At 36.1% G+C, this 15,004-nt stretch overlaps 1 protein-coding gene across 2 annotated transcripts; it reads left to right on the top strand.

The window, feature by feature from the left end:
• Positions 1 to 4,586: 4,586 nt before the first annotated feature.
• LOC120181032 (protein CIA1-like) lies at positions 4,587 to 11,930 on the top strand. 2 transcript variants are annotated; one of them, XM_039186273.1, is made up of 10 exons: positions 4,587 to 4,887; positions 5,216 to 5,362; positions 5,675 to 5,893; positions 6,005 to 6,069; positions 9,601 to 9,666; positions 9,796 to 9,867; positions 10,352 to 10,414; positions 10,691 to 10,772; positions 11,026 to 11,106; positions 11,711 to 11,930. In XM_039186273.1, exons 1-10 carry the CDS (start codon positions 4,693 to 4,695, stop codon positions 11,780 to 11,782), a joined length of 1,062 nt encoding a protein of 353 aa, XP_039042204.1. In that variant the 5' UTR covers positions 4,587 to 4,692; the 3' UTR covers positions 11,783 to 11,930. The 2 variants fall into 2 exon arrangements, with proteins under 2 accessions (XP_039042204.1, XP_039042205.1); XM_039186274.1 differs by having other exon boundaries at positions 4,589 to 4,887; positions 10,703 to 10,772; positions 11,711 to 11,923.
• Positions 11,931 to 15,004: the final 3,074 nt, after the last annotated feature.

Genomic DNA, 15,004 nt, shown 5'->3' with positions numbered 1-15,004 from the left:
CATATACCCTAACAAAAAGCAGCACAACCAAAAGACCCACTCGATCAGACAATTCATTTCTTCTTTTTTGGTGCTACTGATTCTTGAATGCCCATATAATCCTCAGCTCCTTTCCTTTTCTTTGGTGCTCTTGTACTAGACTGATAACATATTAGAAAATTCAAACATTATTTAAGTTTTCGAAAAAAAACTGTTACTTATTTAAAATGTTCTTACATAGAATGTTTGCTCTCCAGTCCTCAAGTTTGTGTAAAGGCCTATCCCTTCATAGCTTTTTTTCCTCATTGATCTATCAGAAGTAACACATGCCTTTTCCTTCTCATTTTCTTTTCTTGATACGTGTATTGAGTTTGAATTGATTGTACTTGGTGATCTTATCGAAGAATTCCCATCGATATTAAGGTCCTGCAACAAAAAAATATACTGTAAAAATCTAACATTAACTTCAACTTTTAAAACAATTTGACTCTCTTCTACTGCATCTTGAGTATTTATAGATGGCAGCTTTGAATTATTTTCCATCTAAAAATATCATCCCCAAATAGAAATAAAGGCTCTATGTATTTGGATTGTAAATAGGATATCTTCCTCTTCTTTTAACACCTTCTTCATGTTCATCATCATCTGACATAATCAAACTCCCATGGTCATCACTGTCATAGTAATCAGTATCATTCCCGTCTACATCTTCTGTAACTCCCTCATCATGGAAATCAGTGTCATTTCATATGAAACCACTATCATTTTCCTCATCAACATGTTTTTTGCCTTTAATCTTCTCTCTGGCAGATTTCAGTTCATCATCACCCTCATAGTCAGATAAATATGGCAAATCTATACTATATGCACTTTGTTCCTCACTATCACTATCTTCATCATCTTCATTTGTATCCTCAAATTCTTTCACACCCTCTCTACCACTACTACCAGTATCATCAATACCACCCTCTCCTTCAGCAGCAACATCCTGAACACCACCATCCCATGCAACAGTATCATTAACACCACCCCTATCATAATCTAAACCATCCTATTTTACAACATCTCCAATATTATCAAGACCAGCAGCATCAACTACATTTTCAGCAACCCTCTCAGCAGCATAATCACCAGCACCCTCATCAAGACCAGCAACAACTACATTTTCAGCAAGCCTCTCAGCAGCACAATCAACAACACCCTCACCAACACCCTCAGCAGCACAATCAGCAGCACCCTCACCAGCACCCTCAGCGACATTTATTCGTAAATTATCATCATTAAAAAAAAAGGAGTGTCTACTTCATGCTCATCATATATGTCTATAAAACCATATTTTACCCAGTAATTCAACATGGAAATTGTACTTGTATCATCCCAAAGCACCCTAAGATTATCTTGTAAACGACCACTAAATGGTTCATGGAAGTATATAATTTGTATACTATTAAAATGTAACGCATTTTGAATAATTTTACGAACTTCAAAATACGAAATTGTATATGGATATTCTTTCAACCTAATCAACTCACCACCTACATATCGCACGTATGGATCGCGGACAAATTTGCCACCAACATGAAAATTCATGTAATACTCATTTTCCTTGTCCATCTGTATTTATAATAAAAAACATTAATGTTAGCATGCACATGGAGGGACCCAAACAGTGTAAAAAAGATAATTTATGTTGAACATGGGGGACCACTTTCCCAATATAAAAACCAAGCATACAGTCCCCACCACTCATATACCCTACAAAATGCAGTCCCCCACCGATGATATATGCATCCAAAATGAGCTTTCCACATTCGATTCATTACAGGAAACCCAAGTAATAAAGCCTCAAACCCAAATATATACCCTTTCGTGCAAAACCCATAAGTTATTAACATCCCACAAGTTAGAAAACCTAAATATTTTACAAATGCTTCGACACAATGACATAATCCAAAACATTTAACCCTAAACCCATTATGCCTAAACAAACCCAAATAATCGATGTTATTCTTTACAAACTAAACTCACCTTCTACTGCATTTAAGATGGAGAGATTGAATGGGGAAAAGATTCAGAATTCATTCTTGTAGAGGAGGTTTGATGGAGTTGAAATTGAAAGGGGATATGTGATTAGGGTTTCGATTTGATTTGCATTTAGGGATACTTGGGTTTGGGGGAAAATACTGTTTGAAGCGTATATGTATGCTAAACGCGCGTAACAAGTTTTTTTTAAAACATGGACATTTATTTTTGGTTTATTACCATATTGTTACACATTACTATAGATTAACATGCCTGGCATGGTGGCAAGGGCCATCCCATTTCACGCCTTTGCCCCAGGTTCGAATCCCATTCACCGCGTTGGGAGCCTTTCATCCCCTCTATCAAATATGCGCCAATAATGATAAAAATCTGACGTTTAAATTCCACGTCAGCATAAAATAGGTGACACGGAAATGCACATCATCATCGACGACCACATGTTCATGCAACATCAGATGGAACCGTTGACCGTCAGTTGACTGACGGTTTCCATCCAACGGGGGGGGGACTTATGCCTCATTATCAAACGTTGCGGGTAGAACTGCTCCAAAAAAAAATGATTTAGGCACAAATGCATATATTGTCAAAACGTTAGGGGTATTTGTTTGCATTATGCCTTTACTTTGTTATCGGAAAAAATCAATATTCTGAAACAAAATCAGTAATCAAAGTTACTTTCATGACAATTTATGTTGTACATATTTGTCCACTTTGAGATTTTAGTAAACCCATTAATACAACATGATAAACCCGTAAATAAATTTGTTTTCTATCTCGATTTTCTCACAATTTCTAAATCATCTCGAATTACGAAATATAGAAGAATGATATAATCTTTCTTAATATTATTAGAAAATAGAATTAATCCAATAATGATATAGAAAATAATAAGGGTAACAATATTGGAATGTCATTATAAAATCAAAAAGAAGGAACCAATTTACTTTGTTTTAAGATTGTTAGAAAAAATAACAATTTGGGACAAAACTTGAACATGAAAAAATAAAATAGAAGAAATTAAATTTCTTTCAAAATAAAGGGCAATAAATAAAAAGAAAAATACTCTTTTTATTTTGATCTTGTGATCGAAAACATTTGAGGCTTGTTGCTACACAATTTCCTTAAGACATATTTTCAGTCATTCCTTTGCGTATTATTGGAAAAACTAGAGAAATAGAGAGAATATTTTTCAAGAAAAATAAAAGTTCTTGAGTTATGAGATACCAAAAACCTAACAAGTTAGCTTAGTATTTATAGGGGATTTTCTAGAGAGATTTACTCTAACAAAATATATTTTAATATCCAAATTTAAACAAATAATAATATCTTTTAATTTAAAGGATATAAACTCATTTTACTATTTGAACTTAAATATATATTATTTTAATTCAAAATATTTAAAAATGATATAATTATCTTTTAATATTTAAAATTAAATAGATAATAAATACATTTTTAATTTGACGTATTCAAAATAATAATTATCCTACTAATATTCAAACTAAATAATATCTTTTGATTTATAATATTTAAAAGGAATGTGAATTTAATATAAATATTAAATACATCATTTTTCCAACACCTAACATGCTCCAAAGTTTTCCTTAAAAGCTCCCTTACCAAAAACCCTTTTAGGTTCATATCTCTCAACGTAAATAATGTACCTCGTAATCTAAAACTCTTGAAGAATCCATCATAAATCTTGCCTTGAATGAGATGAGATTCTAATTCTAAATAGCTCAAATGAATGTTCCAAGATTGTTGAGAGAAAAGGAGGGAGAAATGTGAAAAGATGAAGAGTATGAATGCGATTAGGACATAGTATCCTATTATATGGGACGAGAAGCCTCACAGCCCCTCCAAATTAGTCACATAAATGCAAATTGCTCTTTTAGTTTTCAAACTTAAGATAGTCTTAAAACTCCATTTTCTAAATCCTAAATGGGCTCAAATTGAGGTCTAAAAACCCAACGGTCCAATAAAACATATATTTAATCCAAATCATCCTATGTCAATTTTAAGGTGTTAACTCGAGTTTTTGGGTTGTTATAATCACCGTTATAGTAAGACCTTTTGGGCAGGAACTTTTGAAAAGAGGAAATAGCGACAACAAAAGTGTTCATAATATGAGCTTCATTACAATGAGGGATGAAAACGAAGAGGGAATCGACCAAGAAGAAAGTGTCGATGCGGACCATAACAAATATGATCATGAACAAATCAAAATAACTATGAAGATTAGAAGTTCCATTTCAGTCGCATTAGAGTGTTGTTATAAAGCCAAACGCGTAGTAATAAAAAATTTAATATAACAAACTTAATTATTAAATTAAAGTTTTTTAAAATATAAAAATCAAAATAAGAGTGATAGGAAAGTTTAATTATTTATGCAATTTAACTGAGAAACGAGGTTGCCACAAGTGCCCCGCGGTTCTCCGGTAATCGCGGGCTGAAGGCTGCGCGCGTGAAACCCAATTCTCCTTTCGTCAAAAGCAGTTTTCACAGGAAAACTTAAAACTTAAAAGTTAAAAGATATATTAAAAAGAAAAACCCAAAAGTAAAGTTAAAGTAGTACCTTCGCCGATCTCTCACCCGAAGAGAATAATCGAATCCAGAAGAATCAAAACCGCAGATTTTTTCAGTAAATTTCCTTGGAAGATATTGAGTTGAATGGACTTGTTAGATGCAAACTTGGAGCTCAAAGAGATTCAAAAGCTTCAAGGCCACACCGATAGGGTTTGGAGCCTCGCTTGGAATCCTGCCACAGCTGCCGCCGATGTGCCTGCGGTTTTCGCTTCTTGCAGCGGAGATAAGACCGTTCGAATCTGGGAGCAGAGTCCCTCCACTCGCTCCTGGGACTGCAAGGTCCTTTCTTACCTCTATTGTTGATTTCTACTTATTATTATTATTATTATGCTGAAAATCTTGCTAAGAGGAAGTGAAATTGATTCATGCTAAGTTCAGAAACTTATAAATTTCTATTTCTTGGTGCTTTTTTTTTCTTTTTATATTTAAGTTAACAAATATAGGGGATAGTAAGAAACCTTGCTGAATTCGGTTGAAATTTTGTAATTTTAGTCTCATTTTTTTAACATGAATTGAAATAGTTTCCATATATGTTTATTTATCTTGAAGTATTACCTTATGTGATGTTTGCTGGAATTCATGTCAATTTGGAGTGTGATCTTTGCAGGCTGTTTTAGAAGAAACACATACTAGAACGGTAAGATCATGTGCTTGGTCACCGTCAGGGAAATTGTTGGCCACTGCTAGCTTTGATGCTACCACTGCCATATGGGAAAATGTTGGGGGCGACTTTGAATGCGTTTCCACTTTAGAGGTGTTACTCTTATTCTTATTCTTCTTGGTATCCAATTACGTATTTTTTGTTTTTTCATTTCTCTAGAGATTTCAGTCAGTTTTGGTGTCATATGCACACCATTTAAAGCAGTTGACATAGTAAAACATAATTATACTGTGAAATGGTGGCTAAAAGCAATAGGGTTTACTGAACGATCTAAAATATCTTGGTTCTTGCATTCAGCTGGAAGTATTACTTGAAGATGGAAATTATTAGTGTTTAGATTATATTTGTGTTAAAATCTGGTTCATTTCTTGATTATATTGAACATATTTTTACTGTTGTGTATAGGGTCATGAAAATGAAGTGAAAAGTGTATCTTGGAATGCATCGGGTTCTCTTCTTGCGACATGTGGGAGAGATAAAACTGTTTGGATTTGGGAAGTCATGCCAGGGAATGAGTTTGAGTGTATTCAAGTTTTGCAAGGCCATACTCAAGACGTGAAAATGGTTCTATGGCATCCAACCATGGATGTTTTGTTTTCCTGTAGCTATGATAACACCGTCAAGGTACTGTATTGGCTAATATATCTTTAACGAGACCATGGAACATTATATGGCAACAAGATTGAAAAATTTGATCAAATTGTAAGTTTGTAACACATTCACTTTACCTTGTAGGTTTGGTGGTCAGAGGATGATGATGGTGATTGGAGCTGTGTACAGACTTTAGGTGAATCTTGCCAGTATGATGCCTAGAACTCTATCTGTTCTGTTTCAGCTCATTTTCTTGTTTATTGTACTGCCTGGCATGTAGTTTTGTATTGTATCTACCTATTAAGTATTGTGGTGATGTCTTTTAAATTATAGGGTTAAATACAACTTTGGCCACTCAACTATACCCTGTCAAACAATGTGGCGATTTAAGAATTTCTGATATCAATTTAGCCACTCAACTTTTTTTTCGTCACCCACATCACACATTGCCTTCATGGAATGAGGACATGGCATAAGTTAACCAACGCTTTAGATCTATTCTCTCCTCTATCATCCCCCGTTGTCCGCCACAGCCGTCCACCAACTGCCGTTGCCGTCCGCCGCCACTTTCCGACCACCGTTTTGACGTCGGTTTTTCCTGGGATGATCACAGGCCCACGGTGATTTCGATTTTGGCCTTAGATTTGTGAATGAATCTTTCAATCATCGCAGATCTTGACGAAATCCTCTGTCGTTTTTAGCCGCTTCCCGTCGTCCGTGCTCATCACCGCCGCACCACTGGACACAACGCCTTCTCCCGACCAGAATCCCATATCCAAGTGTCGAGAATCTTTTATTCTCTCCTTTTATTTCCAGTAAACAGGGTTGGCAGTAGTTCATCCATTTCCTCCTTCCTGTTTTTTCCAGACCTAACTATGGCACCCCAAAAAGTCCCGTTTTTTTAGTGAGAGAAGCAGCTCTAGTTTTTTAGGCGTTTTTTTTACAGCTTTTTCTTTGATCTCTCTTTTTGTCTTATGTTGGCAAGTAAGGTGACTAGTTCTGCTGGGAAAAATTGTTTTACGGTGATCATTTTCAACATTCCAGAGCGTCTTCATCATAAAGGGCTTTGGCTGTTATTCGATAAACATGGAGAGGTGGTCGATTCTTTCATCCCTAACAAAAGAAGCAAGGGAGGAAGTAGGTTTGGCTTTGTTCGTTTCACCAGATTGGAGGACGCAAGGAAGGCTATCAACTGTGTTGACAGATCTAGGATTCGCGGTAATGAAGTTAGAGTTTTTTTGGCCAGATTTCAACCCCGGGAAGCTTTTTGGAGAAAGAAGTTTTCGGGTTTAAAACCAGCCGAGATAAAGAGTAAAAGGGAGGATGTTGGGCATTTAGAGGCTCCCATTGTGGGTTCTGTTGACGAGGATAAACTGCTAACTTGCAGAGGCAACTTGGTAGGGTGGTGCAGAAATTTTTTAAAGATGAATGAGTTGGCTGCCATAATGCATAAGGAAGGCATTTTAGGCCCGAAAGTCATGAGGCTAAGCGGTTTAGCAGTTGTAATCATTTTTGAAGATGATGAGAGTAGGGATTTCACGCTGAATAATCAGATGGGGGCATTGAATAAATGTTTTGGCAAAGTAGAAGTGTGGTCGGAAAACTTTCATTGCAGCAGCCGTCGGGCGTGGCTTTCGTGCAAAGGGATCCCACCGTTTTTGTGGAATCCCTCCACCTTCAGAAGCATTGCAGGCAAATGGGGAGAACTTATCTCCATTGACGAAGGATCTGTGAATCCAGGTTCTTTTGAAAGGGCTTTGTTTCAAATTATTACAAACCGTCAAACACGTGTGGAAGAATCCGTTGTTTTGAAAGCCGGGGACTTGTTATTTACAGTTTGTATTTCTGAGTTTGAGCCTTGTTTCAGTCCCGATTCAGTCTGGGCAGACTCGTTCTTGATGGATGAGGCAGTTGCTTCCCCGTTATCTTTGGTGGGGGAGCTCGTCGGTGTCTCGCCAGTTAATTCTCCCGTGGTGGAGGTATGTCTTGAGGGAGCTGGCAGAAACGAAGACTCTTCGGTGGAGAAGATTTCTGAGCGTTGTTCTGTGGATGAAGAAAGTCTATTATGTTGTATGGGGGAAAGAGTTAGTGGCTGCTTCTCGTCGGGTGGGGAAGTAGTGGAAAGGAACATAGGGGAGGATTTTATTATGGGCTTAAGGAATTATGCTGCTGGTTTGGGGATTATTCCATCGGAATTCGAGGATGTGGTGGAGCATGAGAATGTGCTGGATCAAGGGGCTAGAGAGTCAGTTTTTGAAAGCAGCGAAAGTTGTATGTCTGCACGTGATAGAGAGAGAATATTGGATTTTTTTGATTCATCCAATTTGGATGGTCGGTTAAAGGCAAAGGTGATGAAGAACGTGATTAACATTATCAAGAGGCGTGCTATTAGTAGTTCCAAGGGTGTGGAGGCCCACCAGGATGGGGATGCCAAACAGGTTGGGGCGGTGGTTGACAGGCTGGATGGCAGAGATATATCGGGGTTAGCAGAGAAAGTTTCGGGTCCCCAATTAATGGCCTGATACAGCCAAATCAAGCAGCAGTAGAAGGTTCAATGTGTGGGAGATTTGTCTGTTCTGGGAGCCAGATTATGATTCCATTTTTCCAGCTTTGGAGCCAGAGTCTATAGTTTGGTTTTCTGCCCTCTTCGTGTGGATTGAAGCTCCTGGATGTCTGTGTTTTATTTTGGATACTATGGTTTGAGTCAGCTGTCATTTTCTTGTCTCTTTTTTAGGTGTTCTGTTTTCTGGTGCTCTCCGAGTCAAGAGTTAGGCTTTTAGTTGGGTCAGTCCTTTAGAGGCTGTTGTGGTTGATATTAGGTTGAGCTACTGTTGCTGCTATGGGGGTGTTTTTTGGTTGTTTTATGGTGTTTTGTTTTATGTACGGGGTCGATATCTGAATGTATTTTGGTGTTCTTATGTTCAATGAAATTCTAAGGCACTCTTTTCCTCCTTCCGCTGATTAAAGAGCTTCTCTTTAAGTCTCTCTAATCAAGAAGGAGGTTTTTAATGAGGCCTTCATTTCCTATCAAAAAAAAAAATTCAAATTTTTTTCAATAGTGAATAGTAACTGAGCAAAAGATCAGTAGAGCCGGCAGTAGACTGATAAGGCCATGGCAGCATCAATGGATTACTTGGGTATGGTCATAAGCTCAGGCTGGCATCATAGGTGAAAGACGACCTTGGAAAGCCATTGTCCGTGCTCCCATGCACCGGTGTGTGAGGGAGGGTGTATGAGATATAGGCAGCACATGGGGGTCACTTGCCCCTGCTCTGGTCACTGAAGTTGGCAGATAGGCCGGAAATGGAATGGTGCATCCATCCAAGGTGGCTGTGAGAAAAAAATAGCATTGAATTAGGGACTTGGAAATAAATAAATAAATTGATGGGAGAAAAGCGAAAAAAGACATTTTTTTTTGGTAAAAAGTGAAGCTTGTCACATATCTATTGATCAATTTATGCCTCACCATCATTCCGTGACGGCAATGGGTGATGGCAAGAAAGTTGAGAGGCCAAATTGATAGCATAAATTCTTAAATGGCCGCATTGTTTGATAGGGTATAGTTGAGTGGCCAAATTGATAGTAAAAATTCTTAGATGGCCACATGTTTGATAGGGTTTAGTTGAGTGGCTATAGTGGTATTTAACCCTAAATTTTATTATACCTTTAAGATTTTTGTCCACTAGTTTATGAATTTTATAGACTACTAAAAACCTTTTGTTTCAATATCTTATGGTCAGTGGTCATTCTTCCACCGTTTGGTCACTTGATTTTAATGCTAAGGGAGACAAATTGGTAACTTGTAGGTATGTATAACAGCTTTTTCTTTCTAATCTGCAGCAATTGGTATTATAGTATTTTCCGATGACATCAGAAAAAGAAAAGAAAAAGTGAAGTTGTATGATGTGTTAACATAAATTGAACTGATTTTCCAGTGATGATCTTACCTTGAAGATATGGAAAGCAGACATACCAAGGATGCAGTCTGGAGATGGTTATGCACCCTGGTGAGAAGCTCGTCGTTTTTTTTGGAACTTTCCACCTTTGCTAACTCTTGGTTGTCATTTTATCAAATCCATAGCCTAGGCCGATTAGCAGCTTTCAGGACTAATATGTTTATGGATTTCCTTGGGTTTTGTTTTCCATTTTTAAGTGCTTTCTCTGGCTATATGCAACAGTTTGCTTGCATAAATAAGAATCACTATAAGTGATAAATTCATGGCTTATAATCTTTCGTTTGATGATCACATTTTGATGCCAAAGAATTCATTCTTGCTATTTGAAACTTTGAAGCATCAAGCCTTAGTCCGGTAGTTGTAGCTTTGCTAGGGAACACTGGAACAGTAAACGGAATTATTAAGTATTTCAATAGCATGTATCTTGAAGGGATAAAATCTAAGTTATTAGCATTGATGTATGGCATTTCTTCTTTTATTCTCGTTTAAGACCTTGTAATGCATACTGATATCCTTCACTATAATTGTTGTCCAGGAATCATCTGTGCACTCTTTCAGGTTATCATGATCGAACAATTTTTTCAGTTCACTGGTCAAGGTATTGTCACCAATTTATTGTTCAAACTACGTTTATGTTTATTTTGTGAATGAAAACGGTAATAACCCATTTTTTATTCAATCTTCTAGATTTTCCGGAAGCATTTGATTTTAATTGATGAATAAATAATTGTTTAATAGCAGCTTGAAGGTTCAAAAACAATATTATGCATCATATCTTTTATTTAGATCTGTCTAATTTAAATATTTATTTATCATCTGAATAACTTGATTTTCTTTTGAATTTTGAGCTGAAACTGATTGCATATTTCTCAAGTTACTATTGCAGAGAGGGAATTATTGCCAGTGGAGCTGCTGATGATGCTTTACGGTTGTTTGTACAGGGAAAAGATGGTTCGGTGTGTAATTCTTTTAGCCTCTTATTCATTGAGCATATTTATACACGAGAATTAAAACATGCTTCAGTATCAGTTTGGTGGTTATGTAAATGCTGAAAACCAGCCAAACTAATTGGGCAAATTGTCCTGTTGTACAAATTATGAGTTCTTTGCTGGATAATCGTCTCTGCCCCTGCCACCGCCCCTGTTTTACTTATTTAAGTTTTACAAGTGGCAATTCAGCCTATTAATCTATATTTTTGTTTTACTTCAGATGAATGAACCTTCATATCAATTGCTATTGAAGAAGAAGGCCCATGACATGGACATAAATTCAGTACAATGGTGCCCTGGGGTAAGATTTGCTTTCTTGAAAAATTAACTAGGCCTTGAGGATTATTGTATGTGCTTCCATGTTCAGTATACAAAGGAAGAAATGAATGTCGCAAAAATACGTGGTTTCCTTATGCATGGTAGAGTTTCTGGTTGTTGGCTCAGTTTTTCCCCCTCGCTTGAACTTATTGCTTAATGATTGATTTTGAAATGATAGCAAAACCATGCAGAAATGATAGCAAAACCATGCAGAAATGATTGAAAACAAAAATAACAATTGCAATTATAAATGTCCATTCGAATAAGAGCTTTACTGTACTGACTGAATTTTCTAAACTGTAATTCCCATCAATTGCCTACTTAGCAGCCTAACCAGATATGTTGAGTTAGAACTTCCTTATAATTTCACATTTTTCTCTCTAGTTAGTTATGGCGTCTCTGTATGTTTATTTTAAGGAGTTTATTTCTTTCGGAACTGTGGTATTGGAGGCCTTAATATAAAAAGAATGATAATGGTAATAAACGGAAAGGTTATGCTGAGCCTGCGAGTGTATGTTAAAATGGATTTTTCTGAGAGTCTCAACTTAGGCTAACATTTCTGCTTTCATTATGGTTGAAAATGGCAGGAAAAGCGTCTCCTTGCTTCTGCTAGCGATGATGGGACTATAAAGGTTTGGGAGCTGGCAACTTTGTCTTGATCAAAATTTCTCATTTCGGGAGTCTTTATGATTGTGGTTTGGAGAAATACTTATTTAGGAAACATGGTTGCAATAATAATCGAGCAGAATTGTGGTATAATTGCAAAATTCGTTAAATTTAGCCGTTTCGTCAAAATCTGATTGTTTAGTCGGCCAGTTCTTTACTGATCTCAAACATGAATTTTTGAGTGTACAACTATGAAGCAAGCCGATGTTAGGAAATAGGAAAATATTATAAATATTGGGTTTCAAAATTTGTTTTATTAAGGTAGTATCCGTTCAAAATCTTTTTTAACCAGTTAACCATTAATAATGCACGCCTTATAAATGTAGTTGGTCTAGTCCAAGACATCTAAAGATTACAATATTTCCCTTAACCATCGAGATTAATGGGTTTGGGTTTTGAATTTTAAATTTATAAATGACATTTTATTTGAATGAATTAACTAAATTACGATTGTGCGTAACCTCGACTATAAATACAGAAAGGGTATAACAAAGTATTTATTATTGAAGTATAGATTATTATGTTAAAATAATTGTTGTATGGCACTCAACACAAGCTCTTAAAATAATTAACCACGTTGGTTGAGAGTTGAGACACTATGCAGAGAACCAATCCAGCTCTTAGATAGGCCGAATGTCCTTTCTTCTTCAGGAACTAGGGGACGTGCACTGAATCACCTTCATTGAAAGACGGCCACCGTTTAATTCCAACACCAGTATCTCCTTGTGCTTCCCTACTCGCCTTGAAATCATGTATAGATTGGCGTATCAGAGTTATACTTACCTAAACAAAGACCCAAAATGATGTTTGCCATCAAATTAATGATTCATATTGAGGACCATGAATGTTGCGGAGAGCGTGTCTTGTTGGTCTGCACAAATATGCATCATTTATGTATCCTAATGCTGATTATGATCACCCTAATGTGGCTTTTATTATCAATTCCAAGCTTTAGTGTCAACGTGGCTTCCGCATCTGATGCATGGCCTTATCCTACATAACTTGGCATATTTAACTGACATAATGAAAATTCAAGAATGACTAAATAAGCTTGGAGGATGGATTTATGAGATCCTACTGCCAATCTTATTGTTAGAGATAATTTACTAAGACGTATGAACACAATGACAAGGCATCTCTTCTGTGGCCTAGGCAGACAGTGAAGTTCATTTCTTGCCTAATATTCTGAATGTTTAATTTATTGACTTACAGTTATACAGTTAGACGGGTATCTGAAATTTCACTACAATAATTCCTGCATCGACGATCACGGTGCTCTTTGTCGGAATTTATTTTCCATACTGCCGCTGATTGTTCAAACGAAAGATTCTTTATAGCATTGCTACTGCATCATGTATGCATTAGGTAGATGCCATTGATAATGGTGAAACTTCTCTCCATTTAAAGCCTCTCAACACCTAGTGAATCTTCCGTTTGTCATCGTCGACAGTGTTGTAACTCGTCCATGTAACTAATGAGATCTTACTGGATTGGCTGGTGACGTAATTTATGATTTACTAGTTCCTCTGATCTGCTTAGTGCCTAGTTCTGATTCATCATTTGCTTTATTAAATATCGTTTTTCATTTCATTTGCTTTGCTTTTCATGTGTTTCAAATTCTACCAGCTCTTTAAGGGTTTCATACTTAGTGGTTGGCAATGGTTGTCCTACAGAAAAATATGCAGAAAGAAGAAGAGGAAGAGTGTAGAGTGTAAAAGAAAAGAAAAAAGTTTTGGTTGTATAAAATTACACTATTCAAACAACAGATGTACATTACTAGATCAGACATTGAGATGCATCGATTCTAATCAAGTAATAGAAGTGGAAGAAGAGCAGACGTATATATCTAGTCAATTGTTCACGGGAAGGTAAAAATGCTACAACACTAATCAAGGAAAATGAAGAAGCAAGTTGAAGGAAATGAATCACCTGTGTGTGGTGATTGAATTAACAGTTTAATGCGTGAACAATACGAAGAAAATTAAATTATTTTCAGGATAGGCCTAAAAAACAGGTACTTGAAGGAAAATAAAAGAAAGGTGTTTTAGAGATTCAAAAACATTACTGTTGTTATAAAAATGACAATGTAAGGGATTTGCTTACTTTATTTCTTTATAATAATATGAAAGTTTAAGATTGAATTATGAGGACTTAAATATTTTATGTGATATTTTTAATCATTTGATAATGAACATTCATATCTCTGTATATGCAGTTTGCAAACTCGAGATCTCAAGAAATAATAACAAATTCTTTAATAAATGACGTAGAGTGATTCATGCATAACTTTATATATTAAATAAGTCTTCATTGTACTTTATTATTAGGATTTTGATACCAACTAAGACTAGAGTTATATATGATATTTATTCTTTATATCTTTGATTATAAAATTTAGAAAAAACAATCAGCAATGTTGGTTTAAGTGGTAAGTAACTTGATATTGTTTAAGTCAGTCTCGAGTTTAAGGCCTTATGTATGTAAAAAATTTATGTTAAGAGACTCATTCACTAAAAGCTAGGTGTGCAACATTGGTTGATCCGGATTAGTAAAGGTTGTTGGGATTTTCAGAAGCTCGAAACGACAACCGGAACGATTTGTAAAGAGGGGTCGGAACGATTTTGTGTTTAGGGAGTAAGGAGATTGAAAGATAAAGAATTGAATAGCGATTTATAGTGGTTCGACTTTCTCAATCAAAGTCTACGTCCACTACCTTAGCTCCTCACCAAGGATTTTCCAACAAATTCACTAATTTGTTCTTTCTTTTGAGGATAAAGAGTAACCTTACAAACTCTCTAGTTTTTCCGGGCTAAACTAGAACCTTTCCCTAACTTTTACACGGGCTAAGCTAGAACCTTTCCCCTTTACAAAAGGATAAGAAATATAAACAAGAAAACCTCTCTAAGGTAGGTGTTTACAAGATTGAGCTCACAAGAACAAAATATATACAAGAGAAAGATGAAATAAGAATGAAAAATTATTCTCTTGTGTTTGATTGCTTGGATAGTTGTTCTCTTATTTCTTCAAGTGTCATTAGCTTGTATTTATAACTTGGAATGTGTTTGAAGTCATATCTAGCCGTTGGGGATGTTTTGGAGCCGTTTGGGAATGATTTTTCTGCAAAAATAGGCTGCCCAGAATGGGGGAATCGGTACCCCTTCATAGGGAATCGATACCCCTTCATAATATTCAAATATTATGACCGTTGGGCTGAT

The sequence above is a fragment of the Hibiscus syriacus genome, unplaced genomic scaffold (genome assembly GCF_006381635.1).
Source record: "Hibiscus syriacus cultivar Baekdansim isolate YM2019G1 unplaced genomic scaffold, ASM638163v2 tig00112507_pilon, whole genome shotgun sequence".
NCBI classification, from domain to species: domain Eukaryota; kingdom Viridiplantae; phylum Streptophyta; class Magnoliopsida; order Malvales; family Malvaceae; genus Hibiscus; species Hibiscus syriacus.
Note: the sequence above shows the minus strand (reverse complement) of the source record. Positions and strands in the feature narration are given on the sequence as shown.